We start from the raw sequence: 12,553 nt of genomic DNA, 5'->3' as shown, positions 1-12,553 counted from the left end.
TCATCCGGCTGTCGATTCTTGCGGCGCCGCATGAAGTCGAACAAACCAAAGCTTCTTTTACCGCTCAACCTGCTCTCAAATCAACTTGAAGTTAGCCAGCAGACGAACCCAATCAAAGAGTAATGCTGCGTTCCAGGCAGGTTTTTAAACTCGTGAGTTACGACTTCAAAACCACGACTCACGACCCTATGCGTTCCAGGCAGCCAGTAACCCGTGTTTTTACAACCTTCTACCGGTGAAAGTGCACTGGAACGGCAGTCAAACCCGTGACTTCCCACCCGTGAACTCGTACTAGATCGATGTACTCCCAGTTCAGAGTCGTGAGTCGTGGTTTTGAAGTCGTGAGTTACGAGTTACAGGTTGCCTGGAACGCAGCATAACTCCGCTTTTAGCGTCTCTGAAGGGGAAATCACCAAAACCCTTGATAAAAGATGACTAGAACCTGTGCAGTATGTGGATGTAAGGACAGAAATTCAGGCCACCGGGAGTTTTTATTGTTTACCTCAACGTGACCCTCAGTTGACAAACCGAACTAGTGATGTTACGTTCGTGAACGAATCGTTCTTTTTGAACGAATCTTTTATGTGAACGAATCGTTCTCGTTCACGCCATCCATTGACTCATATTTCTCGTTCACTGAAATTTCCCCACATGAAGTGCGCCATTTGAGACAGGGCCAATGAGAGATCGCGTTCTTAAACAAACTGAATGACTGGTACAGGTTACAACCTAATGAATGAGAGAGATCGTATAGATAGCGAGTGCAACGTAAACAATCTTGTGAAAGAATCATGTGGTTTTATTTTAATAAAGTTATAGTAACCATGTTTAGGCGGACTATTTACCTTAATACAAATGATAAGCAAGGTAATTACTGTTGAAAAAATTGGTATTTCTGTTTAATATAGTTTTATATGTCTATATAGTTTAATCCACCCTTTCACCGAACTTAAATCAGTCATCTGCGTCTGAACGAAGTCTTGAACGACATGACCGAAATTATATGATTCGTGAACGAGGATCTGATGACTGACTGAACCAGAGGAGGCATGCACGGGAGTCTTTATTTACAACAAATCCAGATTAGATGTACTATGAATGTACGTGTGTCTTAATATATTCGGTAACTTGATAAAATTATGCTTAGTATTTCACAATTTGAGCTTTATTAAAAACTAATGAGTTTTTGCAAAAAGTCATTCATTGTCTTATAACACATGACACACATCTTCGCCACCTATTGGCGTATTTTTGTAAAATTAAGAAATGGTCACTGAACGAATCAGTGAACGAGTCTGAACGAATCATTTTGGTGAACGAACTGAAAATGAACGAGTCACCTAAATGAACGAAAATTTCCATCACTAAACCGAACTAACAGATTACTCAAAAATTTGAATATGCAGCCAGCACTTTCGTCAGATTTCGAGTACTGTTTTCAGCTCAGTTTTTCGGCGGACTCGGGTAATGTAAAATGGTAAAAATATCTAAAACATAATTTGGCTTAGTTGTTGCTTGTTTTGTGTGACTACGGTCAACATACTACTTAGAAAGTTATTATCATGTTGTTGTTATTATGAACACGAGCAAAGCAAGCTAACGTTAGCTCATCCTGTTCAGCTGTCAATCAGATAACGATATCATCGACTGTCAATCATCTCGCCTCAAGACCCGCCACCATTCAGAACGTTCAGAATATGTAGTCGTGCATTTTTCTTCCACAATCAACTACATATGGCTATGTGATGAAATATAGTGTTGGAGCATAATGTCGTTTTAGGGTGGAGTTCCACTTTAACAATACACGCATATAACATTTAGTCAAGACTCACAAGAACCAATAAGAGAATTTTCTTTCTTTTTTTGTTTTCCAAAGAAAAACCTAATATTTTCAAATGCTTGCAATGCAAAAATGTATAAAGCTGGGAAACTCCCCGTTGCTTTTGTCATTATATTTACGTTTCATGTAGTTTTTTGTTGTTGTTGGATTTTAATTGACTTAATTTTAATTCTGTCATCGTCTTTTTTTCGTAATTGCAAAATTACATATTCTTTGTCACTTTACATAAATTTACATGTTCGGCCCCCTTAAGTAGTATTAATGTATTTTTTGTTTGCAGGTAACTTGCAATGTAGCTAACTACTATTTTCCAAAAGGACAGCTTGAGTATAGTTCAATTTCTTTAAATAACAAGTCCCTGTAAAGTCAGACATTAAGCATTGAGTTTGTCACACCACAGAAAAATGTGTTAGTAACTACCCAACCAAATATGAACGCTGGAAAAAATGGCAAGTAAATAAAATAACACATCAAAATATTGTAAAATAGGCAGCATTCTCTGCTCTCAAGTGTTGGGGGCGTGTCCGTAGTTGGCGCTAAAACCACGCCCACTCGTGGGAAAGCTGCCGTCTCTCTTAACTTTCAAGTACCGCTACAGCCTAAATGGATGTTTGTGATTGTATTAGGGGCGGGGCCGTGCGCGGTGGCTCAAGTGCGTCATTGAGCCATCGTTACGATCATGAACACAGAAATGGTGAAAACTGTTTAACAATCTAAGTCCAATTCAGTACTACATAGTTTATAGTCTTTGTAACGTGTTTCAGCAATACATTTCTAGCATTTATAATGTGCTTAGTAAGAAATTTCAAGATTGACTTTACAGAGACTTTAAGTCGCTTGACAACCCAACACTGGTGTTTAATGGTGAAATGTGATTTTGTCAACAGCTGCAGTGGAAGAAAAGAAAGAAAACATTGCTGATGCAAAAGAGACAACGCCAGAAGTGAAGGGAGAATCTAAATCCACGAAACGGGAACTGACAGAGGAAGATCTAGAGGACTGGTTGGACAGCATCATTTCCTGACCCAAGAACTTTGAGTGGCATGAAGTGACACGTCTATTACCGACACCAGTGACTGACGCCAAGCGTCAAGGATAAAATAAGCAGATACGCTCATGCTGACATAGCTTTACCTCTGTGTAGATGCTGCCATAGTCCATCAAAGAAACACAAGACCGCTTCAGTCATCTTTTTTGTGTTACTTACTGTAGTGAGTGCTTGTGCAACAGTTTTCAAACCAATTCAAGGAGACACAGCCATCATGAGATTTATTCTTTGCTGTCAGATTAAATGCTATTAACGGCTGGGATTTATTGCATTGGCTACTTTATTTTCTTCCCCTGACAAAGAAAAATGCAAATCACCAAAGCTACTACATACATACATACAAATGGCCATACGATAGCAGTTTATGTAATCATTTTTTTGTTCTTCAATGTAAATTCCCTTTTCGTTTAATAATTGTGCTGCATAAGTGATGATCAGGCAGACGTGAGTTCACAGTTACTTAACCAAACGATAAATAGCAATGATATCACATTCTACTCCTAGACAAACGGCAGCTAATGCTACAAAAGTACTAAATGAACAACTAAAAAGCTAACTAGCAAACATACAAGCAGGACCAAAATGTTTGCATAGTATCCCGTCATAAGGCACTTTTATGTATGAGAAACATCTAGTGGATTCTAGTAGATGATCTGTAATACTCATTCCACCAATCAGATTACCATCTGTGAAGGCATTGCACATTCATTAGTCTTCTTTTTAAATATCAAACAGGCATTAATCTTGTTTGGCACTCTTTGAATACTAAGGTATTCTTGTGCATAATTGCAAGACATTCATTCAGTACATTAAGAACATACATATGGCAACATCTCATCTCACAACGTGTGCATTTGTGAGTTAGGCATGTGATGTTTTTATAAAGATATGCTGCAGTGTCAACGTGATTGATTGTGTTTTCGTCCTTCGGTGTTTAGTTAGAGTTCACATTTTTTTTTTGGCTTGATCGCAATGAGTTCTCAGTATGTTGCTGTCATTTCCTGTGTGGAAACAGCTTGGGTTTAAGTGAATGGATGTGTGAGCGGTGGTGATGACAGCTAGTTTCAGATGTTGTTGGTTGTGTCCAACCTACATGAAATCTTAAAAGGATGTAGATATTAGGATCTTGTGCAGGTTGGCGTTTGTAATTCGTCTTGTATAAGGACTGAGGCCAACCTGTCCTCTAGCCCAGCTGGTCCTCGTATTGCTTTCGGAAACAGTCTCCGGCAGGGAAGAAATCCCAGCATCTTTCCTGATACATCTTCCAAACGTATGACTCCTGTAGATGAGATAGATGAGATATTTGAACATAATTATCGTCCTAATAAATGATCAGATTTATCTTTTTAATAGCTTTGATGAATTACCTGACCAGTGTGTTCAGTCTCATCTTTGTTAATGAGATACATCAAAAAGAATCTGTTAAAAAAAAAGTACAATCATTGTAGTTTTTAAAGGAAACATTTAAACAATGCACACGTTTGATTAAGATGACGTAGATGGTAATGTAAATTAATTACAGTAAGTATTGTAAAGGGTGTACTCACAAATAGTTGGCCAGATTGTGCTCTTGTAAAGTATGGGTCTCAAAGCCGTGCGGAGTTGTGTCGAAGTAGTCGTTCCCAATTCCACAGATAAAGCATTTTGTCTGAAAAAAAAATAAAAAAAGTAAACCTAAGTCTTGCTTAATTCACTTAGAGGTGGATTCCCATATGTTTGACACTCCACTTTTTTGAAAAAATGCTCATTTTCCAGCTCCCCTACAGTTAAACATTAGATTTTACCGTTTTGGATCAATTCAGCTGATCTCCGGGTGTGGCGCTACCACTTTTAGCATAGCTTAGCATAATCCATCAAGAGTGTCTCTTTAAATCAAAACACTTTGCATTGAAATATCTTAACATATATCGGTGCTGTTGTTTTGTCTCAAGATGCCCACCATTAATGTTTTTTTTGTGATACGTTTTGCTTGTAAAAACTACTTAAATGTCCTAATATATCTAAAGCCTAATCCTGGATTAATCTAAACCCGGTCTGGGAAACCGCCCCTTAAAGATCCACTGAAGTGTAGTGAAATGGCAGCTTTGTTTGCCAAAGCTTGATGCCTTGATGTTTTTCCACTGAAACAGTGGAACTAAGTGGCTCCTCCCCCTTTTATAAAAGCCAAAAGCATGGTTCTGGCTAGATGGGATACAGCTATGGCCAAATCTTACGAGATGTTGGGTTTAGAGCATAGACTGTAAAAAAGATGGACGTAGTGTCCACGACATCACCCATAGGTTTCTGAAGATTGTTTTTGAAGCTTAAAGTAGGCAGTTCCTGCCGTCACCATCTTGGCCGCGTGCCCGTGCATCGCTTGCGGATATCCGTAAATGGGTAAAGAGGCGGGACCTAGGTGAAGCTGAGGTGGCTGGTTGCTGAAACCACGCCCCCCTAGATCGACTCTAGTGACAGCAGTGGCCGTTCACCCCTCACTCAAGCGGCCACGAACTTGAATCATGATACCCAAACAAACAACAATGTTTTAACAGCAAAACACTTTTTAAACCCCAGGAGGACATCGCCCTACAGTTTAGCATCTAGTAGCATGTTATTAAGCACGAGATTATGTCGCTACAAGCACTCACCTCCATGTCTTCCTTCACCTGCTCCTGCTGATCTCTCAACTCACCGAAGGCATCGATGATCAAACCTGTTTGCAAAGGAAAGCATTCATTAGACCCTTGACTGCTACATTTGGGTTTAAATGTAAAAGGGATTTGCAACAAGGTTATCCATGGTTGGGTGGTCATGTTCATATAATGAGCTTAATTGAGCGTGTTAAATCTCAGTACCCTGAATGATGGCCAGCAGAATGACGATGACGAAGAAAAAGAAGGTGATGTCGAACAGAATGCGGTAGAGCTCGTAAGGGTCACCGGCAGGGTCCTCGATTTCATCACCAATGCCTCCTCCGGCTCTCACTCCCACATACATGTGGAACAGGTAACACTGGGGAAAGGAGGAATTGTTTACCTTAGTATTTAAGTTTGTGTACATCAGTCAAAATGTTTGGGGTATTCAATCTAATGAATTACTTTTATATTGCATATTAGTATTTGTACCTTCAGATAAGGAGAATAAGGGTATTAAGATTTATATATAATCTGAAAGCTAAATAAGCTTTCCACCGATGTATGATCGAATACGGCCATATTTGACCGAGATACAACTATCTGAAAATGTAGAATTTGAGGGTGCAAAAACTAAATATTGGTTTTTAAAGGGACATTCCACTTTTTTAGAAAATATGCTTATTTTCCAGATCCCATAACTTAGCATAATCCATTGAATCTGATTAGACCATTAGCATTGCGCTAAAAAATAACCAAAGAGTTTATATATTTTTCCTATATATTTTTCTATATATTTTTTTTTTAAACCTGACTCTTCTGTAGTTACATTGTGTACTAAGACCAACGGGAAAAAAGTTGCGATTTTCTATACCAATATGGCTAGGAACTATACTCTCATTCTGGAATAATAATTAAGGACTTTGTTGGTGTAACATGACTGCAGGAGGCGCAATGATATTACACAGTGCCCGAAAATAGTCCCCTGCTATTGAAACTGCAGCAAAGTCCTTGATTATTCGCAACTTTATCTGTTGGTCTTAGTACATGATGTAACTACAGAAGAGTCAAGTTTTAAATATCAAAAGTCTTTGGTTATTTTTGAGCCCGATGCTAATGGTCTAATCAGATTCAATGGATTGTGCTAAACTATGCTAAAGTGCTAGCGCCAGACCCAGAGATCAGCTGAATGGATTCCAAAATGGTAAAAATCAAATGTTTAACTCTAGTGGAGCTGGAATATTTTCAAAAAAATGTCCCTTTAAAGCTGTCCAAATGAAGTCTTTAGCAACACGTATTATTAATGATAAATACAATTTTATTAATTGTAGTAATTTAACAAAATATCATAAAAAAACACAATAATTATGACCCAAGAATGGTTGGGTATTGCTACAAATATACATGTGCTACTTGTTTTTCGGTATCATTGAACAAAAGTTTATGAATGGCCTACAGCCTACATCAATCAATCTGTTTATCAGTCTGAGGTAGGATTAAAGGGTAACGTTCTGTCTGCTCTTGTTAAGTGTGCTTCATTGAGGCGTGCTCGTCTGTGTAGCAGATGGGACCTGAAATGTTTGTCAACTCTGAACTTCTCCAAAGGCGAAACAAAAGTCCAAACATTTACACACAGGTCAGTGGCTACCATGTAATCATGTTCATTTTTGAATCGCACTAATGACATACATTTGTGTATTAGCCACAAGAAAAAAAGATTTGGCTCCACAATTCCTCTACCAACAAAAAAGCTAAACTCACAGTCATCATATCATCACACTTCATGTCAGGCTGGTCCTCATCCTCGCTCTTGTTGTAGAACTTGCGGAAGAAGTTAAAAGCCACCACAGTGTACAGATAGACCACGACTGCCAGGAGTCCTACAGTCAACACCAACTATTCAAAGAAAGTATTCAGTTAAAATTAAATGTCAAAGAACAATGTTTTGTGGTAAAACTGCCATCTGGTGGATGAGGCTTACCTGTTTTCCATTGTGAGTTACAGATGACAGAATAGTTCTCAAGGTTTTAAAGCCCATGGCAATGTCCAGCAAATGAGCAGCGAAGAAGAAGTTATTATAATGTCCAAGAATAGACATGGTGGTGTACCAGATCAGATAGAGGTAAGACTGGCGAGGAAAGCAAAAATGTTACTATCAAATACAACAAAATAATACAGGCCAATTTCATCACGTTTGGAGCAGAAACACACTCACATTGTCAGTAAGCACTACTCCCATCTTCCAGATGTGATATTTGGTGTCAATAGAACTCAACCTGTGATAAAAACAGTCATGAGTGCACGATACGGTCATTCTGAACAACAGGTGCCATTTTTAGTTTGATAAGATGTCTTAATATATATCTTAATACAGAAATCGATGTGCTCATTTAAATAGAAATGTTCTCGTAAATGAGCATTTTTATTTTTGGTTCAGGAATTTCACTTTAATGGCAAGGAAAAGGACATTAGTCAGTAACTGAAATGCTTTCTTTTCACTTTAGTTATTTTATTGGTATTTAATGTAAACACTTTATTTCCCCTGTATGCTGTTTATTACTGTACAAGGTGGCTCTGCTCAAGTTAGTTTGGTACTAGATTGGCGCATACAGTAAGTATTGTGTTCTGGTCGGTGCTGTGTGTTTTGGTTGGATGGTGCTAAATGGTGGACTATCCACATAAACATTGAGTTAATTAGGACTAACATTTAAAGTCTGTGTAATCTCAGATATTAAATGTGTTCTCAGTTTGGCACACCACAGAAAAATGTGATTATTAACCACCCAGCCAAATTTCAATGATTTAAAAAAATGGCAAATAAATAAAATAATCAGGCAGGATCTCTGCTCTTAAATGCTGGGGGCATGTCCGGTGTCAGTGGTGCTACAACCACGCCCATTCGCTGGTTGTGGCTAGAAAGGATACAGCTACGGCCAAAATCTTGTAAAATCCCGCCAGATGAGCGCTGTTTTCATCATAATCCTGCCCTCAAACCTAACCCTAAACCCAACATTTGATGGGATTTAGGCTGTAGATGTATCCTATCTAGAGGTCTTCACAGGTCCCCCTTGATCCAAAAACCAGAGGTCCACCCGAGTGGGCTCGGGTCTAGACGTTTCACTTGTGCCTAGGACACGGGTTTGGTATAATATTAGTGCCCCTCGGGGCTCTGGTAATTTTAAATGAATATGTTTTTGCCGTACGGATCCAAGAAGACCGGAACTATCTCACGTGAGTGCATCGACTCCTTTTCCAACCCGCCATTTGTTTGCCAACTCCGGTCTAGTTTTTTCAAGTTTGTATCGGCCGAGTCTTTCTTTAAATATATAAATAATAAAACCTAACCTAAAACCCAACATCTTGCAAGATTTGCTGTATCTCCTCTAGCCAGAACCAGAAAGCTGCCATCTCTTTCAACTTTCTGAAAATTCTGTCATCATTTAATGTTGTTACAAACCTGTATACATTTCTTTGTTCTGATGAAAACAAAGAAAGATATTTTGAGGAATATTTGTAACCAAATCGTTTGTGAGCCCTATTCCCTTCCATAGTAGAAAAAAGTATACAGGAGTATATGGGAGTGAATGGGGCTCACAAACTAATTGCGAATATTCCTCAAAATATATTCACAAAAAAATTCACAGCAAAACCCTTTTTTGGGGGCAAAAACCTCAACTTCTAAAACGAAATTCACTTCTTTGGACAGTAGCAAAATCATATGATGCAAACTAGAAACATTGCAAACAATGAAAGTCGAAATGTTAAAATAAAGAAACTGAACCACACATTAGGGGGGCGCTGTGATTCACGTCACTGCCACATTCAAGCTGTATTCAGGTCCAAAAACTCACACAAGTGACGCACGGTTGTTTGTCGTTCATCCAATTCTTCTGTGCACTCTGCTGAAAAATCGGCGTGCTGGTATTTAATGAACCCCTTAACGGTTTCTGCATCTGAGCTCTTCATATATTTAATATTACAAACCTTGTGTCCAAGGATGTGACAGCCGTCACTTAAAGTCACTGATTAGAAAAAAATCTGCTTGGTTACTAAACAGAACCAAGGTAACAGTGTTGGCCTTATAATATTGTCCCCTGCTACCAAACATATCATAAGTGATAAAAACCGTGACATTTATTCGCCATTAAACAGTACAGTTCTTAAAAGCATGTTTTGTAAAATGATCCCCTTGAATAACTAAAGGCTATTTCGGGTTACAATAGCTCACCAGGAGAGCAGGGACGCCTCCTTCACCACAGCCTCTTCAGTGGGGTCGAAGTCTAGCGCGCTCTTATCCAGACCCAGAAGTTCAGCTATGCGCTCTGCCCCATACAAATCACCGTATTTATTGATGACCTAAAGAGAGTGCAGGCAGTCCACTGAAAAAAGATGCACCATCAACCATTCACCTGTCACATTTACTGTGATTTAACTTACCTTCCTCTTAACAAATTTGTCCCAGTAATTGTTAGGGAAGGAGCTGAAAGACAAGGTGATTTCTAAGTACAAATTGCTAATGTAGTGTATTATTATAAAATGAACAAGAAGGTTTCTTACGGAGTTGCAATAACCAGACGATCCCACTGTCCTTTGATGTCATCATCAGATGGCTGCTCAGTTATATACAAACCATCAAACTCTAGCTTTCTGGCGATCTCTTTCTCTCTCTTGAACACTACTAAGGGAACCTACAGGGAACAGAAAACAAGGTTACATGGACAACGCTGTTGCACTTCATCTAGCTTTGACATATCAGTAAGCTGTCTATGATTAGTTTAAACAAAACAGAGATGTAATTGGGGTAAACCTTTAGGCAGTAATATCCAACGACGCAGAGGAATGAGATGATTGTGTGAAATACAGCCAAGAACGTCAAAGTGGGCGCCATATAGCCAGTGTTCTCCTGAAGAATGAAGTATTGCATTCCTTCATCATCATCATCTTCATCATCATCTGCACCACCCCAGGATCCTTCCTCCTCCTCTTCATCGTCATCTCCAGTCACCTTTAGAAAGTATTAAAGGACTAGATAAAGCAGCCTAGAAGGTCACTAAACAAACTTACATAATAATGTGAAACTTTAATGATAATTCTATGAAGGCACCTTATAGAAGAGTAAGATGAAGTTGATGGCAAAGGCCACAAACAGAGCCAGAAAACGAAGGTTGTAGAAATTACGAGCCAGGTAATTCTAAAAAAGAAAAAATGAAATAATTCAGTGCTGAAATATTACTATTTTCTACTAAATAAAGACATTTTCTTGCAGGACAAACTTGAACTAAAAGTGTGACTTCAACATAGTATCTTACAAGCATTTTGGTTTTGTAGACTTCAAGCCCTGCAATGAAGCTGGCCATGAATGCTTGAGATTCATCTTTTGATACATCGTGTTTGGCTCTTGGAGTTGGTTTGGCAGATTCTGTTTCTTCAGATGTTTCCTCTTTAGCCTTGTCCTCTTTCTCCTGGTTCTCAGTGCTAAAAACATCTCCATGTCAACGTTTGGACAAAGAAATTCTTAAATATCTAATTAATACAACAGACGTGAAACTTACTCTGCTTTCTCCGGTTCAGATTCGGGTTTGTCTGCCGCGACTTTCTGTGTATTAAAAAACAACATACTATATGAAATCATACTTTACAATTTAAATGAAAAATGACAAGAACAGATACAAACCTGACTTTTCTTCTTCTCGACAGGAGCACTAGCCTCCGTATGGACCTCACAGACATCACCCAGACCAGGCTCTACCCCATGCTTCCCCTCTTTCTTTCCCGCAGGATTGAGGAGATCCATGATCATATCGGCTTCCAGTTTCTCAACACCAGCACCAGTCATCTGCACCATATCTGCCGTCACAACTAGTTCATTGCTTTCAGTTTTCTCAGCTTCCAAAACATCGCCGTGGATTCCAAATTGGGTGGGATCAGGCATGTTACCCAAAATATCAGTCACTTTCATGTTTTTAGCCCCCTCTACAAGGCCCCCTCCAAACATGGAGGACCAAATAATATGGAAGAACCCGAAGACAATGCTGAAAATTCCTTTGAAGAACCCGGTAAATAGCATCCAGAAGAAGGAGAAGAAGCCTGTAATCATCTCCTTGATGGTCAGTTTTTTGAGTTTCTTGAACTGTTTGCGCATATTCTTCAACGTCAGCATCTGACGGAAATTAGACACGCTCTTCTTCACGGAGGCACAAGCCGCGGTGAAGGCCGAGGCAGACTCGAGGGACACTTCTTCCTCTTCGGACAATCCTTCAAGAAGACTGTGCACATCTTCCTCTTCATTTTCCTCAGGTCGTTCTGTGGCATCTTGCTCGGAAATCTGAGAGGCCAGCTGCATCTCAAAGATGGTGTCTTCACAGAAGTTCACAAATAACTCCATCTTTTCGCTCTCGCCACCTTCGTTGACCACATCAAAGATGAACTGCCTTTTGGACTCTTTGACTTGCGGCTTCTCCCACTGGGTTCTGCTGGACTCACTGATCTCAAAGTAAACCCTTTCGATCCTTTTGGCACCACCCATGATCTCGATACGGCCCAGGTAAGGCTCGAAGTAGCTGAGAACACTTTCGGCAAGGTCTAAGAAGGACCCAAGGCGTGAGTCGTGGGGCATATGTTCTGATAGGTTAGTGAGTAGCACAGCCACATTGAAGCCAATGTCCTTGGCTGGTTCATGGAAGCGTCCCACAAATTCTTCATAGTTGAACATGTCATTTTCATCTGCCTCCACACAGGACAGAAGGAACTCGATCTCTGACTGTGTGTACTGCTTTTGGCTTTCCATGGACTTCTGGAACTCCTTCTTGGATATGACGCCTTTGCAGTCCGGGTCGTGCTCTTTGAAGTTATCCGATGTGGTTAGGTCCTTCAGTTTGAGAAACATGTCGAAGAACTTGAGGATCATTTCCACGTTGCTGGACGACTCCACTAAAGTGTCGACCATCTGCTTACCGATAGTTCCATTGACCACATTACCTGAAAAGCATTATGAAAATTTACTAATCTGGTGTCTCACAAGTTCCAGTGTGAAATAGAAAAGACCAAAAAGCC

General features: G+C 39.5%; 2 protein-coding genes across 3 annotated transcripts in view; one reads left to right on the top strand and one right to left on the bottom strand.

Annotated features, from left to right (window-relative positions):
* The window catches only part of aven (apoptosis, caspase activation inhibitor), a 30,436-nt gene extending 27,286 nt beyond the window's left edge, over window positions 1–3,150 (top strand). Inside the window, exon 6 of the mRNA XM_065256888.2 lies at window positions 2,728–3,150. Within this exon, the coding sequence (XP_065112960.1) occupies window positions 2,728–2,864 (137 nt within the window). The 3' untranslated portion in view covers window positions 2,865–3,150. The remainder of the gene's footprint in view (window positions 1–2,727) is intronic.
* Window positions 3,151–12,553, bottom strand: part of ryr3 (ryanodine receptor 3) — a 117,129-nt gene continuing 107,726 nt past the window's right edge. For both annotated transcript variants that reach the window (XM_065256886.2, XM_065256887.2), the window contains 16 exons: window positions 11,175–12,478; window positions 11,053–11,096; window positions 10,810–10,975; window positions 10,605–10,691; window positions 10,308–10,505; window positions 10,058–10,188; window positions 9,938–9,980; window positions 9,729–9,856; window positions 7,716–7,776; window positions 7,482–7,628; window positions 7,262–7,396; window positions 5,723–5,879; window positions 5,516–5,580; window positions 4,436–4,536; window positions 4,256–4,307; window positions 3,151–4,167 (listed from right to left, as the gene is read on the bottom strand). In XM_065256886.2, the coding sequence (XP_065112958.1) occupies window positions 4,072–4,167; window positions 4,256–4,307; window positions 4,436–4,536; window positions 5,516–5,580; window positions 5,723–5,879; window positions 7,262–7,396; window positions 7,482–7,628; window positions 7,716–7,776; window positions 9,729–9,856; window positions 9,938–9,980; window positions 10,058–10,188; window positions 10,308–10,505; window positions 10,605–10,691; window positions 10,810–10,975; window positions 11,053–11,096; window positions 11,175–12,478 (2,915 nt within the window). In that variant the 3' untranslated portion in view covers window positions 3,151–4,071. The remainder of the gene's footprint in view (window positions 4,168–4,255; window positions 4,308–4,435; window positions 4,537–5,515; window positions 5,581–5,722; window positions 5,880–7,261; window positions 7,397–7,481; window positions 7,629–7,715; window positions 7,777–9,728; window positions 9,857–9,937; window positions 9,981–10,057; window positions 10,189–10,307; window positions 10,506–10,604; window positions 10,692–10,809; window positions 10,976–11,052; window positions 11,097–11,174; window positions 12,479–12,553) is intronic.

Source organism: Paramisgurnus dabryanus, chromosome 12 (genome assembly GCF_030506205.2).
Source record: "Paramisgurnus dabryanus chromosome 12, PD_genome_1.1, whole genome shotgun sequence".
NCBI lineage: Eukaryota > Metazoa > Chordata > Actinopteri > Cypriniformes > Cobitidae > Paramisgurnus > Paramisgurnus dabryanus.
This window is presented reverse-complemented; position numbering and strand designations above follow the sequence as displayed.